The sequence below is a fragment of the Aquarana catesbeiana genome, linkage group LG01 (genome assembly GCF_042186555.1).
Source record: "Aquarana catesbeiana isolate 2022-GZ linkage group LG01, ASM4218655v1, whole genome shotgun sequence".
Taxonomy (NCBI): Eukaryota; Metazoa; Chordata; class Amphibia; order Anura; family Ranidae; genus Aquarana; species Aquarana catesbeiana.
Genome location: NC_133324.1, coordinates 309,543,029 through 309,565,214, shown reverse-complemented (window position 1 = coordinate 309,565,214; position 22,186 = coordinate 309,543,029). Strand labels below are relative to the sequence as shown.

Genomic DNA, 22,186 nt, shown 5'->3' with positions numbered 1-22,186 from the left:
TTGTTTAACATTTTTTCTCAAGAGCCGATCTACCATCCTGCTTTATGATCGCTGGCTTTGTAGCCCAGGTTCTGATTAGATCAAGGTCATCCCTATGCTCTGATTGGCTAGGCAATCGCCTTCTTGCAACCATCGCAGCTGAGTACCATCAAGGGGAAAATGTTGTCCCTAGCTGTTCTGTTTCAGAGACTGTTGGCCGCTAAAGATGAAGGTTTTTCTACAGGGTGTTGCACACATTACATCCCCCTGTAACTTCGTGGGACCCTATCCTGGTTCAGCCATCAGAAACCGCACTTCAAAACCATTCTAAATATCTCAATGTCTGACCTCACTCACAGGGTGGCCTTTCTTGTTGATGTCACCTCTGTGTTTTAGAGAGGCTTATCTAGTGCAACACAATTACAGGGTTGTCCTGAGGCCTAACTTTCTCAGTGTGGGGGACAGAGGCAGCATTGGATCAATGCTACATCCACCTAGGTGAGTATAAGATTGTTTTTTTGTTTTTTTTTGTAAACCCATGCTACTCGTTTAAAGAATATATAAACCCAACATTTCATATTCCTGATATGTGTCTGTTGTACCCAGGGCAGGACTTAGGGTGGTGGGGGCCCCTGGGCTTGAGTCACTTTTGGGCCCTACCTTCTATACATTACTTTAAATAGAACAAAATGATACATACACAAGCTATGTATTAGAGCTACACAATTCTGGATAAACTGAGAATAAAAATAGACTGCTGTACAATTGTGGATGTTAGTTTATTTTTTACTAGTTTCAGTTTGGAGAAACTGCGCTCCCCACTTGCATTTGTGACTGGTAATGTCAGGTAAAGTCTGAGAGCGACATCCACGTTTGGCAAGATGGTCTGTAGTTTTCTTTTTTTTTAATGCACAAAAGAAGTTCCCTAGCAGATGATGGCTCATCATGGCAGATGAGTTCTTTGAACTGGATGATTTCTTCACAAAATTCATTTTCCAGGTCAGTGTGGTATCTCTTCTGTAGATCTGCTGCTTTTTTATGAAGATGTTCTGCAGAGAGGGTAGATATGTTGTTCAGGAAACCAAAAGTGCTGTTGAGGTCATTATAGGACTGAAAACGGCGATCAAGTTCAGCCAGCAGCCTATCCATCACAACTGGAAACACACCAGATGAGAACTGTTCTCTTCCTGATAAGCGAACCTCAGGTGTTGCAGACTCACCCACATGAGTCTTGCGTTTTCTTTGTCTGTCTTGTTTGTATGTTGCTTAAACGGTGGGAGACATTGCTTTTGCTTGGTCTTCAAATGCCTCAAATTCATCTCTCAAACCAACAATATATTCCCACAGTGACCTCACCAAATCAACAGCATTGCACAGGTCCAGATCCACAGCTTGAAGTGCAACACTTGTCCCATGAAAGTGTTGTAGAACATAATTCCACACAGTGCAAAGAAAAGCAGTCTCAAGCCTGTTCATTTTTTTATGCAGTGACCAAGCATCATTTTGTGTTGTTGGGTTCTGTTTGCTGTCTTCTGCATTGTTCATCAGTGACTCTTGAATATTGGCATAATTCCTGCACAGTGCCTTGGTGGCCTATGCATGCACAGCCCACCTGGTGTCAGAGATAGATTTTAGTGTCTCAATGTGGTGGTTTTCATTAGGCTGCAAACCTGCAGTTACCATCTAGCTGTGGATTTCGAGCAGAAGTTGAACAAAGTCTGAATGAAGTTAAAAAAAATCGGCGGTCTCTGTGCAGCAGTTTACACTATTAACTCCAGCCAGATTAAGCTTGTGCGCGGCGCACGGCACCCACTCTGCTAGTGGATTAATGTCTTTGATGTGAGCTTGCAGCCCGTTGTACACTCCTGACATATTTGCGGCATTATCATAGCGCTGTTTACGGCAGTTACTGATATCTATGTCCATCTCATGTAAAACTGTGAACACTGCATCACAGAGTTCCTTCCCTGTGTGGCTAGATATAGGGAGAAATTTTAAGAATCGCTCTTCTATGAGGCCCTCTGGTGAAACATACCTTGTGATAAATGTAAGCTGATCAATGTGCGTCATGTCGGGAGCCGAATCAATGCAAACGGAAAAGTACTTTGTCACTTTAATTTCATCAATGATTTTAGAAAGCACTCTATTGCTCATTAGCTCGATAAATTCGTTGCATGTTTTTGATGAAAGATATGAAGGGGTTCCTACCCCAGCATTGCCATATATCTGTTTGTGTGATTTCAAGAATGGGTCAAATTCACTGATCAGTTCCAGGATTCCCATGTAATTCCCATTGTCAGCTTGACCAAATATTTCACTGGAGCCTAGGAAAGCCAATCACCGCTCTGACAGAAATTTTACAACTGCAACCACTCTTTGCAAAACTTCACTCCAATAATTGCATTGCGACCCAAACTGCTTTTTAAGCTGAGCATCTATAACTCCGTCAGCTGCTGCTCTGTTGATGTAATTAAACATAGCCTTTCTATGACTGTCACTATTCTCGTGCTCGGCAATGCGTCTGGTAGCATGTTTCCAGTCATTTTAGCCAGACTCAAAAAGGGATTGACCGTCACCATTGCCAAAAAGGCGGCAAGCAAAACAAAACACACAGCCGGTGGATGGTGAGTAGAGCAACCATTCTCTGGGCAAGTACTCACCATTCAAATGCTTGCGTTTGAAATGAGTTTTAGAAAACAGTCTCTTCTGATGTTTGTAGTGGTGTTCAGAAGCCTTGACATTAGCATCCTTATTTTGAACAGACTCCAGACCTTTTCGCGCCCAATAAGCACGCACGCTTTCATCAATTTTACCCCAGCGAGCAGGATCAGTAGATAAAGAATCTGTAGTTGGACATTGTTCGGTCGCTGTTTCTGACTGAAGAGATGATGAATCATTGATGGGCTGCCCTGCTCGTGAATTCAAATCGTCTCCAACTGTTTCTTCCAGCGGGTTCGGATTGTTGTCCTCTGGATTCCCCACTTGCACATCAGGCTGTGGTGTCATGGGTGTAAAAAATCCAGTAATCCTTTTCATTTTACTGAGAACTTCCTTTTTGCGTTGCTGTCTTTCGTTCTTTAGTTTTCTTTTAAGCGCGCCACACTGATACCGTTTGTCCGCCATTACATCACTGTCTAATGCACACAGGTTTTCTCGATGGCAGTAAATGAGGCACTACATAACTGCCATAGGATTGTTCTGATGGATGCAACCTGGAGAGCGAAGCACAGCTCTATAAAACAGAAATAGAAAAGGATAAGGTGCTGCAGATTCAGTATTAAAGAACTTCTGTTTAATTGGACAAGACAAAACAGCCAAATGGCTACTCACAAAAGTAGATAATATATAAGCGTATAAGTGGGGGATACTGTACTGGTATTCGTCCTGGGTCCACGATGTAAGCGATCGTTCTCAGAGGCAGTAGGATGATGAGAAGCGGTGGTGGTGGTAACTCTTCTCCGCGCTCTGTATGTCTCCAGGGCGGGCAGTGTAGGCGCTGCATGCCGTGCAGTATCGATGGCGTCTGTGAACCGGAAGACAGAGGCCAGAAGTGCGTTCCAAGGTGGAACGCAAACACAGCGGAAGTGACATCGTGGCCAATGAAATGACGTGTTTCACAGCATCCGCTGTTTCATCCGATCTCGCTGACCATTCACAAGGTCAGATATATATATACACACATGCTTAAGGGAAATGGCCGGATGTGCAGAAACAACCATATACACAGTAAACAATGTAATAATTAAAAACGAACCAGGAGATTAATAAAAGCAATAAAAATGGATAAAATGATAATTAAATTGTAGCGAATATGAAGATATTTAGAACATAAATGGGCTAGGCCCGCGGGGCCCCCTATTGGGCCCAATAGGGGGCCCATGGGCTTGAGCCCAGTCAAGCCCAATGGTAAGTCTGGCCCTGGTTGTACCATGTACTTGTGTTAAAAAGTATCCCGTTCTTTGTATTGCTTCTTTTGTGTGAAATACCTAGTGTTCCTGCCAATCCCTTCTGCTCCTATTTCAAAATGACCACACTAGGCATGAGAGCACATCCTTCTCAACATGGTCAGTTTTGTGGCTGCACTGAGAGAACAGCTTGCCTGCCCTCAATGATCAGACCAATGCTAGCAAGCCTCCCTTCCACAGCCATTCACTGGAAAGATCAGTGTACTGCTGTTTCTCCACTCATACCTCTATGAACACCTTATGGAGCTGAAAACAGAGGTCATGTGATCACTTATAAAAAGAAAAAGGGTATTTTATAATTTTTTTTTTTGAATGCAGTATATATTCACATATGTTTTTTTACCTTTTGTTTCTATTTGAAACCGAATTAGTTCTTTTACAAAGTAAGGGTTTATATATACTTCACCAGTTGCTGCGATGCAACACAGCATCTGGTATGCGGTGTGGTTAGGCCAGACCAGCACAGACATTTCATAAAGGTCTATCAGCCAGTTTGTGGTGACCTGTGCTGTGCTGGGGAAAAAAAAGTATGGCACGCAATTCTTTTTTTTTTTTTTCAGCACACACCAACGCGTCGCAGTGGTGTGAACTTGTCACACCAGCAACTAGGCATTTTGACTTGTCTTGCGATAGGACTGTGCTGGAATAGCCACCCAACACAGCCCCACCACACCTGGTGTGAATGGAACCTAAGATCGTTTTTGTGTCTTACACACCCCTACGGAGTCAGACCTTCGCTCCCTACTGAGTCAGACCTTGGCTCAGCAATCAGTAAAGCTGCTCATGCTCCCTGCTAATTGAAAAGCCGTGGCTTTGCCTGGGCAGGGGGGTTTCTCAGGGTAATCACTGCTTCCCCACAGGGAGCATAGGTCCCGCTCTACAGCTTGCTGCCAGTAGGGGCAGGTTTTACTACTTGGGCTGTGCCTGCTTTCTAAAGAGAACAAACTGCACACATTTTGGACTTACAGACCTTGTGTCAGACCTCCTGAAGGAACAATCCCAAAACCTGTATAAAACCAAAGTAGTCTGCTACCCGGAAAAACTAAGATGTAGTAGAATGTAAATCCGCATCTGGGGCATCACTTTAAGATCTCTCACTCCCTAAATAAGAGCAGAAGGGTTAACATTGTCATATCTCAAGCTCATAATCATGTACTACCCATTGTTTTATAAAGTCTGTTACTTAGTTTGGTTGCTTTTTGCTCCTGCTCTTCACCTTATAGTATAACTAAAGGCAAAACGTTTTAGTTTTAGAGTAGAATAGAGAGTAGAGGGGAGATGGATTAGAACACCTATTAGGTTTTTATTGCTGTCTGTGCCTCCGGTGGGGAGAATCACCCTTTTTTCTATTTGTCCTGTTTACCATATATCATCAAAAGTGAAAGTAAAGAAAACCCCAAATTTTGGGTTGTCCCCAGAAAAGCATTAAAGGGGAAATTGGGGTTACTTGTTAAGGTGACCTGGGGGTCTCCAAGGAAATTCCCTTAATTTGTGGGGATTATCTCTCACTTCCTGTTTCGGCTTTGGTACAGGAAGTGAGAGTAAATCTCCCCAATGGGACAAAGATGGCGAAAAATAAACCTTACAGGGGTTATAATCCCCCCCCCCCCCCCCCCCGCTCTATCCAAAATGATAAAAAAAAATGTTTTACCTATAGTTCTTCTTTAAAGTGATTCTAAAGGTAGAAGGTTTTTTTTTTTATGTTCATGCATTCTATGCATGAAGATAACCTTTGGTGTGCAGCAGCCCCCCTAATACTTACCTGAGCTCCCTCTCGATCCAGCGATGTTGCATGAGAGACTCGGCTGGCCGGAACTCTCCCTCCTGATTGACTGACAGCAGTGGAGCGCCATTGGCTTCAGCTGCTGTCAAAGTCAATGATCCAATGAGCAGGAGGGGGGCCGGCCTGCAGCTCCGTGTCTGAATGGACACACTGAGCTGCAGCTTGGCTTGGGTGCCCCCATAGCAAGCTGCTTGCAGTGGGGGCACTTGGCAGGGGGAGGGGCCAAAGAGGGACCCGAGAAGAGGAGGATCTGAGCTGCTCTGTGCAAAACCACTACACAGATCAGGTAAGTGTAACATGTTGTTTTTTTTATTTTCCTTTTTAGTATCACTTTAAGTTACAAGTTTATCTGTTCCGCTCATCTGCATTTCATTCGTCCGGTTAATCAGTTCTGCTCTTGCCTCACTGTCTGGGAGTACAAAGCTAATGTTTTTTGTGTATTCTGCTTAGATGTGATTAAAACATGTGTGATTTTTGAATACTCGGCTACAGCAAAAAAAAAAAAAAAACTGTAGACAGTTGTGGTGTGCTTTTTTGTTGGGAATGTTCAGAGACCACAATGCTAGACATACAATTTACATTCTAAAAGTGTATGTCACACTGTGTAGTGCCTTTTTTTTTTTTGTCTCTGCAGTACAAACTGTGCAAGGATGTACAATGAGGTGTTGTGGTAAAATATACATCGTATAACAGAAAATAGAATGTTTTTTTGTATGTTTTTATGTTTGTTTGTTTTTTTGTTTTGTTTTTTTCACCTTGTGATAATCTGTGTTCCATTTCAAGGTTTACGAATCCCAGCTAACTGTGAACTGGTGGTTGGAGGAGAGCCACAGTGCTGGGCAGAAGGACATTGCCTTCTGTTTGATGACTCCTTCCTGCACACAGCATTTCATGAAGGTAGGGTGGATTGCTGGAAATGGTTCATAGCAAGCAATGGTTCGGTTAAAAAAATACTATTTTTTTTTTTTTTTTTGGGCAGGAGCAGATAGATGCCAACCTCTAATCAATTCATTTTAGTGCAGTGTTATCAGAGCCTACAATAGCTGTTATATTTCACTTTCTGCCTATCTGTGTTCCATGTGCACTAGCTTCCAGTCACCCCAATCTCAATAGGGTTTAGCCAGTGCTGCAAATGCTTGGGTCAGCTTCAAACTGGTAGCAATTGTACAGTGAAAATGGAGAAATGGTAGTTCCTAAATTAAACATTAGGACTGATTTTCTGTGCGCAAAGAAAAACCTGGCCACTTTTTAAAAGTCACCACTTATTTAAAAAAAAAATATTTTTTTTGCATGCTCACAGGGAGACAAAGCAAGGTGCCTTGAAACTGGGGGCCCAGTACATATAAGGAATAGCTAATACTGTGATCTGTCATTTGCCTTAAAGCAGCCCCTACATTATGATCATAAATTATAGAATGCATGAGTATGTATATGAACATAATAATCCATGTTAACATATTTATTTACAAGAAGTGCTAGCGCAAATGCCTGGTAATAGAGACTAGTGATGGTATGCTGGACATTGACAGACCACCCACGGAGGAAGTTTGTGGGGGAGAAACACTGCTAAAACAAATTTGCAAGTTTCACTTTAAAAGGGGCATAGGTAGCTGGGCACCACCATGGGGGGCATGTATTAATGTAAAAAAAAAAAAAAACATTTAGCTGGTGATAATGGGAGAACACACAGTAAATATTGCTAGTGGCTATAACTGCTGGCAATGATCGCATGAAAAATCTGACATACTGGTTGTATGATTGATCAACTTTGATACAATCAGCCTTGCCTATTCATTTTTCGAATCTCAGCTGGTCTCTGTTGAACCGGCCGAGATTCCAACAGTCTATAGGCAGTTTTAATGACAGGTCCCTGGACAGTTTGTGTGTGTTTGTGTGTGTGTGTGTGTGTGTGTGTGTGTGTGTAAACAAACCGGTCAGGGATCCTCTGTGATGATATTGATCAAACATAGCAATTTGGTTGTTTGCCGAATTGCAAACTGGCTGGGCTTGAGTTGTACTTGGCCATTCCAAAGCTCATCCCTACCTGTTACTTGGTCTGCATTTCCTTGATGTGAATTGTATTTTGGACCTGCCATATATGAGTAGCCTCAGAATGTATATCCAAACCTTCTATCCTTGTTGTTTTGACTACATCTTGTGTGGCTTTAAACAAACTCAACTCCTTGAAGCCAAGGCTTGAGAGGATATTACACTAGCATATGTGGCTTGATCCAACAAATATACAAGGCTTGATTCTCTAGAATGTTTCCTCCAATATTGGCCATATCATTTTGTGGACTTGATACCACACACAGAGATCAGTGGTAAAATTAACTGTGGAAACTCATTTGAAGAGTCCCTGACAGCAATTAAAGAAATGCAGGTAAAATCGCAAACAAATCAAATATTTTAAATGCTTACTTGCAGTATTTTTCCTTTACATTTTTTTTTTTATTCTTCTATTGTAGCAACTCCAGGAAGAGTTGATTACCTAGCACATCCACAGTAATCCTATTTTCTGCTTGATCATAGCCCTCTGCTTTTCTGGGAGGGGAGTATCTGATTACTCCCTGTACTGTTCCAGCTCCTTCATCCTTGCCCTCGCCTCCCTACCTAACACTTTTTATGTAGCTGCCAGGTGAGGAGCGAAGGGGAATACTATAGCGAATACTCCAAACTATGGCCCTCCACTGGTTTAGGAACTACAATTCCCATCATGCCTAGTCATGTCTGTGAATGTCAGTTTTACAATGCCTCATGGAACGTGTAGTTCCACAACAGCTGGAGGGCTGTAGTTTGAAGATTCCTGCTATAGAGTGTCACTTGAGTGACAGTTGTGGCTGCTGACATCACATCCAAGATCGCAATATGAGAGTTTCTAAAATCCTATACAAGGAAGCTTTCACAGACAAACATAAGTTAAATGCACATATAATCTCTTCTGAAGATTTTTGTTGACATGAATGGTAGAGACAGAGTCTCTTTAAAATGTATTTGTTTTGATGGCAAAAAAATCTTCCTTGTATGCAACCACCTATATCCTACGATTCTCTTATGCCTTTTGTTTCTTGAATTTTAGGTTCAGCAGAAGACGGTCCTCGAATCATTTTTATGGTTGATCTGTGGCACCCCAACGTGGCAGCAGCTGAACGTCAAGCACTTGATTCGATATTTGCTCCCGGACGCTGATTCAGTTCCACCACTCGCAACCGACCATCTATGCTCATGGGATCTTGCCTCAAAGAAAAGCTTGTCTCTAACAAAATCCATTCTGTGTATAAGAACTATGTCTTATGTTCTCTATTTAACCATTGGCTTCTCTATAGGTTTCCATTGTAGAAATGTGACAAAGAAGTAATTGCATCAACCAACGTACAACTCTTTCACGAGAGAGCACTGAACTCTACTCAGCAGAGGAGAGCACTGATATGGTGGCTAAGACTCCTAGCACCGTATTAACTAAACAGCACAAACCAACATTTAGCTTCAAGGCTTATTGTAAACGAGGCAAAAAGCTGGGAGACACCTTTTTAGGCGCATATAGTAATATCAAAGCATTCAGGGAATGGCTGGGAATCCTTCACAATGCTCAGTTTTGTTCTCCCCTTATGAGATTTTAGCAAGAATTGTATTCATATTGCAGCTAACACCATATTTTCCATTCACTACTAGAATGCAGCACTACTATATTATGTTTCATGTTACTACTGTATATTTATACAACTCTGAAATACAAGTTTAGGAAGTGACCTAAAGCAATGTATTTGTTGACGTGGACAAGACCACGGAGTCTGATTCATGTCAAAATTGATCAGCCATGTAGGATTATCTTCTTGCTCACTCAGACATGCCGAGGTATTACACCCTCATTAATCATGTAGGGGAGGTCTCCCTCCGCTCAGCCATGGCTAGGCAAAAAAAAAATCTTTTTTAAAAGAAGATACTGCATTCTGTGATAGTTGTATACAACACAAATCCTTTGAATGCAGCTTATAATGCTGAAATCATCAAATTTAAATAAAAACTGGACTTTCTTCACTGGTCCAAATTTCTAGAGACTTTTTTGAAATTGACATATAGAAATAATAAAAATAATTATTAAATTGTCTTTAGATTTATCTTAAAATGTACACAAGCTCACTTGTGTAGTTGTGGGCATTGGAAGGGCTTGGTCAAAAGTTATTTTTAAGGAATTTCAGAGATCTTCTATCTTTATCCGACCAAAGTGTTTTTTTGTTTTCAGTTTGATAAAAAGGAACATTTCCAGTACGTCTGTCTAGTGTTCCAGCTCCAGAATTGAGGATCTGTTTATGGTGGTTGTAAAGCAGCCATATTGTCTTTAATGTGGAAACGAAAAACTTTTTGTTGTCTTGTACTTCGCAGTGCAACAGACTTCATTTTGTTCCATAATAAAAAACAAAATGTGTCTAAAAGATAAAAATATATTCTGTGGTACTTTTTTTTTTTTTTTTTTTCTTTTTTTTGTGTTTAACCTGACAATGCATGAGTACAACTAGCCTTCTTACTACATTGAATATCCTTGCTGGATTTAACCTGGGGTTCTAGAAACATAGACCTATTCCTTAGTCTATGGTTTTATACAGTGCCTTGGAATTCATGATGCTGTTTGTTCACTAAGGTTCTCTAACAAACCTCAGAAGGCTTCAGAGAACAGCTGTATTTATACTGAGATTAAATTACACACAGGTGGACTCTATTTACTAATTAGCTGTTTTCCGAAGGCAATTGGTTCCACTAGATTTTAGTTAGGGGTATCAGAGTAAAGGGGGCTGAATACAAATGCATGCCACACTTTTTAGATACTTATTTGAAAACATTTGGAAAACCATTTATCATTTTCCTTCCACTTCACAATTATGTGCCACTTTGTGTTGGTCTATCACATAAGATCCCAATAAAATACATTTACGTTTTTGGTTGTAACACGACAAAATGTGGAACATTTCAAGGGGTATGAATACTTTTTCAAGGCACTATATAAAGGACTTGGGGCCAGTTCACACCATAGGAACGCAGTCCGGATGCGTTCCAGATGCTTTTCTGTGCGTTTTTGATGCATTCCCCCTTTTTTGCTAACCTTTAATAAGGACGTGTGTTCCAGTGTGTTTTTGATGCGTGTTACAGCATTCCTGTGCAGTCCAGTGCAGGAAAAATTCAGCATGTTCTAATAATTTTTCTGGAAATGCAAGCACTGGTGTGAACTATGCAGTTGGAAACCATATAACCTACTTTCCATGGGATTTTGATGCAGAAAAAAAACGCACTGGACTGCATGTGGTGTGAACTAGCCCTTAATCAGTCTGGTAATGGCAAACTCACATTAGGTACATTATATTATATTATTATATTATATTATTGGTATTATATTTGGTGCTCGTGTGTGACTGTGTGTATAGGCCTGTAGGAGTAAAAGGTAGGTAACGGTTGGGTACAATCCTCTGACACAACTGCTGGTTTAACTGTTGAATCTCTGACTCCATAAATCAGCGCTAGTGCCATTCACATTTATTGTGCTTAAATAGCTTTCCGCTTGAGATTCCCATTCATTCATTGAGATAATGGTGGTCCACTGAATTCTAGAGCAACCTAGCGCGTCCCCCTGTCAGGGGAGATTTCTGTACTAACGTTGAATAGGCTTTCAGTTTTTTGGGGATTTTCTTTTTCAACCTGCTGGGTTGAACGGAAAAAAAAACTAGTGGGTTGTACCAGGCTTTAATGTGAATGAATTTTCTGACACATCTAGCACCTTCTGACTGGACAGATTATAAAATTATTATGTTAGGTACAATGCAGAGTTGTGGAGATGGATTCAGTAATAGAAGCAGATCTCCCAACTATCTTGATTATTTTCCTAATATAGAAATATCAGTGTGAAGGCATTTTGTAGAATCATTTGGGTGCAATTAAAAGAGAACTATGGGAATATATATATTTTTTTAAATCATTCTTTCCTAGGTGTATGCAGCGTTGGCCCCCTGCTGGCTCTAAGACTAATGGGCCGCACATGATAGAATTTTCCGACAACAAATGTTCGATGTGAGGTCGTTGTCGGAAGGTCCGACCGTGTGAATGCTCCATAGAACATTACTTTGTCGGAATTTCCGCCAACAAATGTTTGAGAGCAGGTTCTCAAATTTTCCGACAACAAGACTTGTTGGAAATTCCGAACGTGTGTACACAATTTCTACGCACAAAAGTCCACGCATGCTCGGAATCAAGCAGAAGAGCTGCACCGGCTATTGAAGTTCATTTTTCTCGGCTCGTCGTACATGTTGTACTTCACCGCGTTCTTGACGTTCGGAATTTCCGACAGCATTTGTGTAACTGTGTGTAAGCAAGACAAGTTTGAGCCAACATCCTTCAGAAAAAAATCCACGGTTTTGTTGTCGGAAAATCCTATCGTGTGTACATAGCATAAGAACCAAGCGCTTAAACACCGCCAATCTTTTGGTTTTCACAGCTCCCTGTCAGTCAGCAGCTTTCTGCTTATGTCCTTCCACGCTCACTGGAACGCTGGGCTGTGGAGGGGCGGGAGCAGCCGGCTCAGGCTCTCAGCGACTCACTGAGAAGCTGAGCTGGGTGCCAGTCCAGGCATGTGGGCAGATCCCGACCATATGGTCGCGATCTTGCCCAAGCCTGGACTGGCTCTGTGACTTCAGCCCACTGTCTGCTGAAACCGGGTCACAGGAGCGCAGAACGAACTGCACTCCTATGATCAACAAGAGAAGTACAGCCAAACAAGCTTTCTCCTTTAATGGTCTGGTATAGTGCTGCATTTGGCTGAAGGCCAGTTTACACTTTAAACACTAGGTGGTGTGATATATGCCAAATGTCACATTGACTTGTACTGTATAACCGTCATTCACAATACTGTGCTAACCGTCTGAAAACATTTCAGTTCTCTAGTGTGGTCAGACATGCTGCAGAGAGCCCTGAATCGTGGATATTAATTCAAAATCTTGATTAATAATCCTCCGACAGGGAATTACCTGTGCACAGTGTCAATAAATCCATATTGAATCCATTTATTATGGATCTGTCAAGCATTTGTGTATGGGAAAATGATGTGTACATAACACAGTATTCTGTAGTGGTACTACATTTCTAATTACTCTATAAATAGTGAAGCTACCCAAATACAGCTGTTACATATACAGTAAATCAGCCACCTCAAATCATTAAGAGATGTATTTAAATATTCAGTGCCTATTTGTAATAGAACACCACCCACCAAATAAATTATTCTAAAACAAAAGTCATGCACAAAAAAAAAAAAAAATACCTTTAGCTGATTTTCCCCAATAAAAACCCATCATATATTGAGTCACTCCAAAGTCTGTCAAAAGTCCTTTTGAAAATTGTGTTTAATGTTTCTATTCTTTACCCAAAGATATTGAATATCTCAGTAATTAAACTCCTGTTGATCTTTTTCCACCATGATCCCTCCACCTAAGATGGAAACTCCACTTAATAACTTTCTTGCCTCTCTAATCAGAGGCAATAGTGCATATAGGGATACTGCTCCTCCAGGCTGTAGACTACCACATTTTCTCCACCAAATATATCATTGGTGTCTATTCCTGACACCAATGTTTTTTTTTTTTTCTCCCAAAATGAATCCTCCTTGATGTATGTGGTCCTCAGCTGGTACATTGAAAGCAAAAAGAATAGCATATAGTGTAAAACCTTTTAAATGTACTACAAACAGTATAAAATTACACTCGTTGGTGCTTATTGGCACTATAAAAGAATCCAGCATCAGCAGATGCAATCTCTTATGTCCTCCCATTCATTCTCGCCAGCTTCTCAAATTCACAAGAAAGCAGGTGAATGCGGTTCTAAATTTCTGATGAAGGGATCAGTGTATGGTGGAAGAGGCGTATAATCACTAATGTATTCATGATAAATATTTGAAATACTGAATACAAATTTCAAAGGACTTTTGATAGAATTTGGAGTGATTGGAAAATAGATTTAGTTTTCACTGTGAAAATGTAATTGAAGTTTTTTTGTGTGTGTGTTTAAACTGTATCACTTTTATGTGAGATTGATTTATTTGGTGCGTGGTGTTCTGTTGCAAATAAGTGCTACATATTTATATAAATATGGATTACTAGTTAGTAGTATCTTCATGGTTCCTATGTATTTTGATTCATACAACTTTTCTCCTTAAAGTAGAACTTCAGTCATATTTTTTAATCTTTCCATCTATTAAAGCTTGTGCCCTTATTTTATCTTTGGATAGTAAAACATTTTTTTTTACCTTCCAGTAAATACCTTATACAGCCCACTTCCTGTTTCTTGTCTGGAAAAAAGCCTAGGCTTATGACATCATGCACAGCTCTCTCTCTCACTCTCGTGAAAGTTTGCCAGGAAGAGAGGGGGGTGAGTCATAAGAGGGCCAATGAGAGCTGCAGAGCTGGAGGTGTGCCCCTGTGTAAATTCAGGAAGTGACCAGGCAGCAGCTTCAGCTGCCCACAGTTAAAATGGTTGCAGCCAGACTCAGTGGAGGGAGATTTCTGCAGCATATTTGGCAAGTACAGAATCACAGTGTATATAAAATATGCAAAGTAGTTGGAGGGAAGCTTCAGAATGGCAAATATGTTTTTATTACAATTATGTGAGCAGACTGCAGTTCCTGTTTAATCTTCACCTTACATTACCTACTTTTCTTTATACATATGGAGTGACGCATCTTGCACTCCACCCAAAAACTACAGGTTCCAGTAACATGACTAGCCGTCATTCATTGTTCAACATTTATTTTATGTTCAATGAAGCATCCATAGGATGTAAACATAGCACTGCATGTATCATTGATGAAAATGGAGAGTCTGCTGAAAGTTTACAGCCCTACTTTGCTAACTCTTTGGAGATTTTAGATATTAACGATTAACATTTTTATTTAAAAGAAGAACTTAATATGCATTTTATCTATACATGATTTAAAATATTAACTAAAAAAAACCCATAAATATTATTTACAAATAAAAACAAAGTGCTAAACGTAACATTATTAACATTTCTACATTTAGGAGAACTAAAGGAAATATACCATAATGTTATCATTTTAACCAGAACAGGCGTTTATGAACTGCTCTAATGGGAACATTTGTTCTAGTGACAATTATCAATGATTTGACTTTCCCTCACTTCGAAGGTATGTCCTGAACAAGAAATCGCAAAAAAAACACTAGTTGTGACTTCAGGATAACCTACTTTAACGCTAACTAACCTATAAGCACAGGAATGCTCTTTATTAACCATGGAATGGCCAGTGTGCTTGATAAACTCTGGATGTTGAGCCAAAATGGGGCGAAAGAGTTGCAGAGAAACCCTCTCCGCTGTTCTCAGATAGATCTCTCATCTCCCAGGGTCCTTGTTCTGAGATCATTTGCCAGCATCTCGCTGTTATGGGCAACACCTACACCTTTCTGCTAATTTTCTGTAGCCATTCTCATTGTGAAGCATCCAGTTGTTTGAAGCACACGTGCCATATTGTGAAGTCAATAAACTTAAAAGTGTAATGCTATTGTTACTACCCCATTTCACTAATCAGAGGATAGAAAAATCCTGTTGTCACTAACAGTCCTGGAGAGGTGATGACACAGACCAATAAAATGTAGATGTCCGTGATGGATTGCATTTTAACTGTATTGCGCTGCCTTAAAGAGTGAATGAGATGTTTTCATTAGTTATGCTTCAAGGAATAAATTGGGACATGTCAAAAAGATAAATGGCTCACAGCATCTTAAGGAATCCTGGTAAATGCAGCAGGATGACATACATGGTCGCAGTACTTGCTTCTTTAATAACATAACACACAGAGCAGTAGTGTTAAGTAAAAACTGCAGTCAATCAGAAAAAAAAGCCTTAATTAAACTGTTCACATTCTGCTGCTAAGAGTTGATCTTAGTGCAATGTGTCCTTTTACACCTCTATGTAACCTCTAGTCCAAGGCTGCTCTGTAATTCCATGTACTTTCAATGCTGTCTAGTATTATGTCTGTGAAGGTACTCATTTAAAGAGGGTCATGATGTATCTAGCAGTAGTTAGCCACATTAAACTGGACTGGTTCTGCAATGTTAAAGATGTTTTGTAGCTTCTTCAAGCCACTTCTACAGTTCTAATAAGTCTCCAGTGTTATCGGAGTTCTGATTTTTTTTTTTTTTTTAAGTGCCAAAGAAATATATTTACAAGTGTAGACATGAATAAAATGGCCAATATATTATGGAGGTATCCTAGATGTTTTTATATTTCCATAACTGTTATAACTGGCTGGCTAATCAGGTGTTACACGTCGACAGTCTTTGGCGGCATTGGCTCATGTGGCATTTTGTAAGAGCATCTCAAACGAAGTGTTGCTGTTCCCTGCTTTCAGTACATAGTCCAATGTGGGATCAATTGAGTTTTGCAGTTAGTACCGAAGAGCTATGAAAGGAGCGTGAAGCAGAGACACCCTATGGGAATTACAGGGTACGTGAAGTTCATTCTTCATACAGTGTAAGGTCAGGCTTAGCTCTGTCACTTCTTCGTTCACCATGCTGTCTGTTTCTTTCTCCTTCAAGGCTTGTAACAGGAACATTACATCCAACGTTAAGTCAATAATATGGCCACTCCTCAACTGTGTGAACCTACAAAGGTAAGAAAAGGTAAGAGGTAGAGGTAAGAAAACTGTGCAATAAATCACTTAAGAATAATACCCGTTTGTGTCCAGCTAACCCCACCCTCTTGTATACACAAAAACCTTAGGACAATACATTTTTTTAGTCCAAATGCAAACCTGAGCCTGGCATGTGTCTCAATTTGATACAGGCATTTAAGGGAATCTGTACTTTGCCAACAGGGAGCAAAGAATCAGGTTTACTTAAATACTTAATCCTGCAACATCTTATATTCTGCTCCCCATTTGTCCCTTGAGACACACTGACATGTCCAGTACTTCCAGGTATGGGCGAGCAAGTGGTTCACTCCCTTTCTTCCCATTGGACAGTACTGGTGTTTGTTAAAAGAGTATGTAGGAACCCGATATGAATTGTAACTAACTACCCCTCTGCCAGAAAAGAGAGCCTCAGGGAGCAAAGGGAAGATAATTTTAAGCTGCTGCAGTGTCACCATTAAAGTGAGCTTTATGCTTTGTCCTTTTGGAAAATTAGGAGCGCAAAATGTAATATTTTTATGAACTCGTCCCTGCACAGTGCTAGAGCAATCTTATAAGATTTGGGATCCTTATGTTTCCCAGGATTCCTCAGTAAGGCCCAATGTCACCAGCGCTTGCAGGATGTGAATGAATTTTAGGGTGGCAGGGTTTTGTACATTTTTCTTTTAATTTCAATTTTTGCCTTTAACTGGGTGTTTTTAAATGGGGGAGGGTTCCAAACAAGCAGACAATGTAATTTCTGGGATACCGGAGTCAGTGACTGACTTCATGCCAGCCATTTCCAAACTATTCCACAACCTCCTGCCTGATAAACCAATATCAGCTTTCACATGCGAGAGGATCCACAGGGCTCTCCGTCCTAAACCACCACCTGATAAACCTCCCTGTGATGTAATTCTGTGTATGAAAGACTTTCTCACTAAGGACGATGTCATGCGTGAATCCAGGAACACTCCTAACATTGACTTGGATGGTAGCGGGATTCAAATATACCCGGACATCTCCCCTGCAAAGCTAGACAGGAGACGCAGAATGAGGGAGGTTGCTTCAATCCTGCAAACTGCAAGAATCAGGTAGCGTGGATTTCCTTTCAAATTAATGGTGCCAAAAAATGGTACAATATACACAGTATATAACATCACTGAAGGAAAGGAACTCCTGATTAAATTGGGCCTGCTTGAGCCAGAACCAAACATTCAACCTCCTGCAACACCCAGATCATCGCCCATTTGGTCTACCCCTTTATCTCGCCGTGATCAGAGAGATCAAAGAAGATGGCGCCAATCCTTCTGTGATCAAGCTACCTAACTTTGATCGAGCTTACTGACTAACAGTTATACGTTTTTAACCACTTATCCTTTTCTAAGTTGCTTGCAGTTTATACAGTTTAAAAGTTGTTGTACATGAACGGAATGATCCTCCTGCCTCCCATGTATAAAACAAACGTTCTCTCACACTCCAAATGTCAGCAGAAACCTTGTGGCCTATTAACTTTTCTATATTGCAGCAGACTCTAATATCAAATGACAAAAAAAATATGGCCTGCATTAAAACAAGAAGTGAGAGAAAATCCCTCTAAAGTGAGAGAATCTCTGGTTGTCACCAGAACTAGTGTACATTTTGAAAGACATCCCCACTGTTCTAGGGACAACCCAAAGTTTGAGATTTCTTTTACTTTCAGTTATGATGGTAAATAGGACTTATAGAGAGGGGGAATCTCCCTAATAGGGGCACATACAGCTCTAAAAACAAGACAGGTGTTCTAATTCTTCTCCACTCTATCGATATTAAAAACAAAATTGCCTTCAGTTATACATTTAAATATACAGTACATATAATCTTGCTGTTTCAATGAATGTCTCTTTAAAGAGGAGTTCTGCCTGGGGAAAAATAAATTAAGTTTAATATATGGACCCTTACCTGTCCAGGGAGCCCGCGATGTCGGCACCCCAGCCGATTTTTGGATCGGCTATTGGGTGCTGCAGTCGCCATTCTTCATAAGGGAAATTGGCAGTGAAGCCTTTTGGCTTCACAGCCTGTTCCCTACTGTGCATGCACGAAGCATGCTGCGTTTTCTAACTGGCCTGGCGGCAGGGAAAGGAGGAGGGGGGCCAGACTTCCGAGGGATGGCACCATGGCACTGTCTCTCAGAAGTGGGGAAGCGTACCTGTCAAAAACAGGTCATCCCCCCCCCCCCCACAGGTGCCAAATGTGGCACTGGATGGGGGAGGAAGCAGATAAGCTTCCACACTTTTGTGTGGAACTGCGCTTTAAATTCAGAACAGTTATTTAACAAAGCCATAATGATGGAAAGTAGGTACCTTGAATGGGTGTGTCCGTTGATGGTTAACACTGGAAATACTGTTAACTGTTCATCAGCTAAAACCTCCAAATGCAATTCAGCACGGCGAATAGAAAGGCCAAAATTGTCTGGGTCAATGTAGAGGCTGATTTCTTTTTTACCTGTACCAAACAAAAACAGGATTTTTAGTTTACGTCAGTCAAATTCATATAGGTAAAGTATATTTTTTAATGGTCGGTGTCCCACTGGGGATATTTACCTTAAAGTAGAACTTTAGGCAAAACTTGTTTTCATTTTGGATAGGGTAAGGGAGGGTTATAGCCCATGTGAGTTTTTTTTTTTTTTTTTTGTAACCTTTGTTTCCTGTCCAATAGCCAAAACAGGAAGTGGGAGGAAGTCCCTGCAAATTAAGGGAATCACTTGGGGGCCCCCACATCATCAAAACTAGTACTACTATTGGAAGATTTCTCCTTTTATTTTCTGTGCACAACCCGAAATTTTGGATTTTTTTACTTTCACCTAATAGTAATGGTAAACCAGACAAAAAAATAGGATGAATCTCCCTAATGGGGGCACAGACAGCAATAAAAAAAACTAATAGATGTTCTAATCTATCTCCACTCTATCCAGAACTAAAAAAAAAAATAGTTCTGCCTTTAATTATACTTGCCAGGACAAATGCAACTTTGTTTAATTTGAAAAAAAATATTGCCTAGCACACTTGTTAAATAAATATAAATAGTAAAGTTTTGTATACATAAATGAAGAACATGGTCTGCCATGCCCTGCTAAACTGTTGGCAAAATCAGAAAAAAAAATTGTAGTTGTGCATATTATCCCTGACTATCCAGGCTCCTGTGAAAGAACAAACACACAGGAAGTATTCTCGGATGGAAAAAGGATTCAGTGCACCTGAGGGAACTAATCTGGTAGCAGACTGGTGGACACAATGAGAGCAGCTTCCCTGCTGAATTTTGATCACGAGTCGGCCAGGGCAGCTATTTTGCAGGGGTCCAAAACCTAGTAGAGATCAATGGAGTACTGCCTACTACAGTGATCACCAGCTTCTAGACGCACCCCACAGGTATTTTATATGCATAGTTACATTGGTACTCTTTGTAAAAAAAAAAAAAAAAATGCCATCCCTAAAATTCTTTTAGTATGTTTTGTACATTTAATGATGACAGCACAGATAAGATATTAAGGGCTGAGTGGTCCCCCATCTGTCAGATGCCAAATTAACCACTGGAACCTCACATATTGCTTTAGATAAGGCAATATAAAAGACAAATTGCCTGCAAAATCGAGCAACAATTACACTTACTGAGTGGGCTTTCTCATATTTTGTACCTCTGAGGAACCCCTAAAATAATCTTCAGGTCTTGGGGAGCCAATTTATCAAGGGTCAATGGGGAAAAATTCTCCTTGAGATTGATGGTTAGTAAGAATCTTTCAGACAGCTAAAAAAGATAATTGGTGTCATGATTCTGGCTTTGCCAAGAGCTGTTGGCTCTGTATCTGAATGCAGATGCCATCAGATGAGGGTCTATTATCAACATCTCAAGGAACCCCTAACAACCTCTATAGGAACCCTATGGTACCACAGAACCCTGCTTGAGAATGGCTGGTCTAGAGAAAATGGTTTTATCTCGAATTAATTCTTTGGATTATATAGTTCCATCAAAAACCAACAATACAATGGAACTATAGAGGACATACAACTCTTGTTCCCTGCATTACTGAAACCGAACCATTTTTGCTTTTGGTAGGGACCACAAAAGATATTTTCAGGAAAACAAAAAACTATCATATGTTTGCCTCCTTTTGCATGCCATGCTTGCTAACTTAGGTCCCACAAAAATGAGGGAAAATGCAAAATCGAAATATTCACCAGAATAGCAATAGAGCGGAACATTTCCCATGGAGATGCTTGCCCTAGCGACAACTTGGCATTTCTTACACATTTAAAAAGATTTCCTCTCACTTCCTGTTGTGTCTATAAAACAGGGAGTAGAGGGGAATCTCCCCAATGAGATACAGATGGCAAAGAAGAATTACAGGATGTTTAAAGTCCTTCCTCCTGAAACCAAAATTATAAAAACAAGTTCAGACAACTTTTCCATAATGTAGCTTTTGATTTTAGATCTAGAAGACTGTTGATCTTCTTTGCGATCACTATACAATTAACACTAAAATAAAGAAGTCATATTAGAATAGAAATTGTATAATATGTATCAAAAAATACATACCATCCACCATTGTTCCCTGGAGTCCCTTTATTTTAGGACAGTTCAGCCGAAGCTTGCAGCACCTGTAGACCCTGCTCACATATTGGAAGAGGTTCCGTTGAGGAAATGTTGCCTTCAATGGTCCAGTGAATATTCTGAACATGTAAACTGACTTGGGATCTTGGTTATCAGTAGAATCGTGCCAATATGTCCAAGACTGATTCATGTAATTGCACTGTGTCCTGTGATATTTTAGGATGTCCTGTCCTTTTGACAATCTGTCAGCAGTGATTTTTGCCATTATTGTGTCTATTCGGTCTCTATTTTGATTATCTGCTCTCTGTTTCTTGAGGATATTTGTTTGTGCTGCCCTTTCTGGTTTGACATGCACTGGTACATGGTCAGAGGTTTTCCTTAAGAACATGGGAAATGTCCAGGAGACTTGAAGAAGGACACATAGCCAGAGCCACAATGTAGACATCTTTTCTCTCTTTGGAAATAGCTTCCAAGTTGTCTGCAAACTTTGCTTAAATACACCAAGCCTTATTTCCCCTTCAAAAGGCCCTTTCGCAGGATGTGTTAAGGGGCATTGAATGGAAAAGAGCCTTTCATATAGGATGATGGTGTCAAACCTCTGAACAATGTGTTTCTCAAGCTGAGATAATGACATGTTTGCACAGCTACCATTATGGTAATGAGAATCCTAAGCTCTTTACTGAAGTCAGAAACCTCTGCATGGGAAAGCCAAGAGCATGAGTGATCTAATGCTTTCAACATGTCCTGACAAATTAGACATCAAACAGTCCTGCTGTAAATGTGCTCATAGACATGAGATGACAATTGCCCAATCTTTTGGACCTTGAAACAGTCTGCAGACATCACTAGCAATTTCTAGCGACTGAACACAATCGGACAGGTTTATAATCATTGTCTGATAATATTTCCCCATATAAGCTTGCACAGGCAGATTTTCTCTCTGCTATGCACCACAACATGTTTATGGGACCAAGCTAAGCATACAGTACGTTTCTGATGGATAGTCTTTGGGAAGGTTCCCTCAATTTCAGCAGGAAGTAGCTATTGGCAATGTTGGATGAATTTTGGCTTGTAAAGGTGTCTAGGCATGTTTCATCTCCTGCCTCTATAGGTGTAAATAGACACACAGAGATCACTGGAGAATGATTGATATGAAACACTGATTTGTTTGTTTAAATTATATGTCCTTGTTAGACACTTACTGGCAGACCA

General features: G+C 40.4%; 2 protein-coding genes across 5 annotated transcripts in view; one reads left to right on the top strand and one right to left on the bottom strand.

Annotated features, from left to right (window-relative positions):
- ASPHD2 (aspartate beta-hydroxylase domain containing 2) overlaps window positions 1-10,168 on the top strand; it is a 163,455-nt gene extending 153,287 nt beyond the window's left edge. For all 4 annotated transcript variants that reach the window (XM_073629401.1, XM_073629393.1, XM_073629379.1 and 1 more), the window contains 2 exons: window positions 6,511-6,624; window positions 8,807-10,168. In XM_073629401.1, the coding sequence (XP_073485502.1) occupies window positions 6,511-6,624; window positions 8,807-8,916 (224 nt within the window). In that variant the 3' untranslated portion in view covers window positions 8,917-10,168. The remainder of the gene's footprint in view (window positions 1-6,510; window positions 6,625-8,806) is intronic.
- A 4,178-nt stretch (window positions 10,169-14,346) lies between these two features.
- Window positions 14,347-21,625, bottom strand: LOC141144024 (uncharacterized). The gene is made up of 3 exons (XM_073629370.1): window positions 20,960-21,625; window positions 18,730-18,871; window positions 14,347-16,382 (listed from the first exon to the last, which is right to left on the bottom strand). The coding sequence occupies exons 1-3, from the start codon at window positions 21,606-21,608 to the stop codon at window positions 16,166-16,168; spliced, it is 1,008 nt and encodes a 335-aa protein (XP_073485471.1). The 5' UTR covers window positions 21,609-21,625; the 3' UTR covers window positions 14,347-16,165.
- Between the last annotated feature and the right edge of the window lie 561 nt (window positions 21,626-22,186).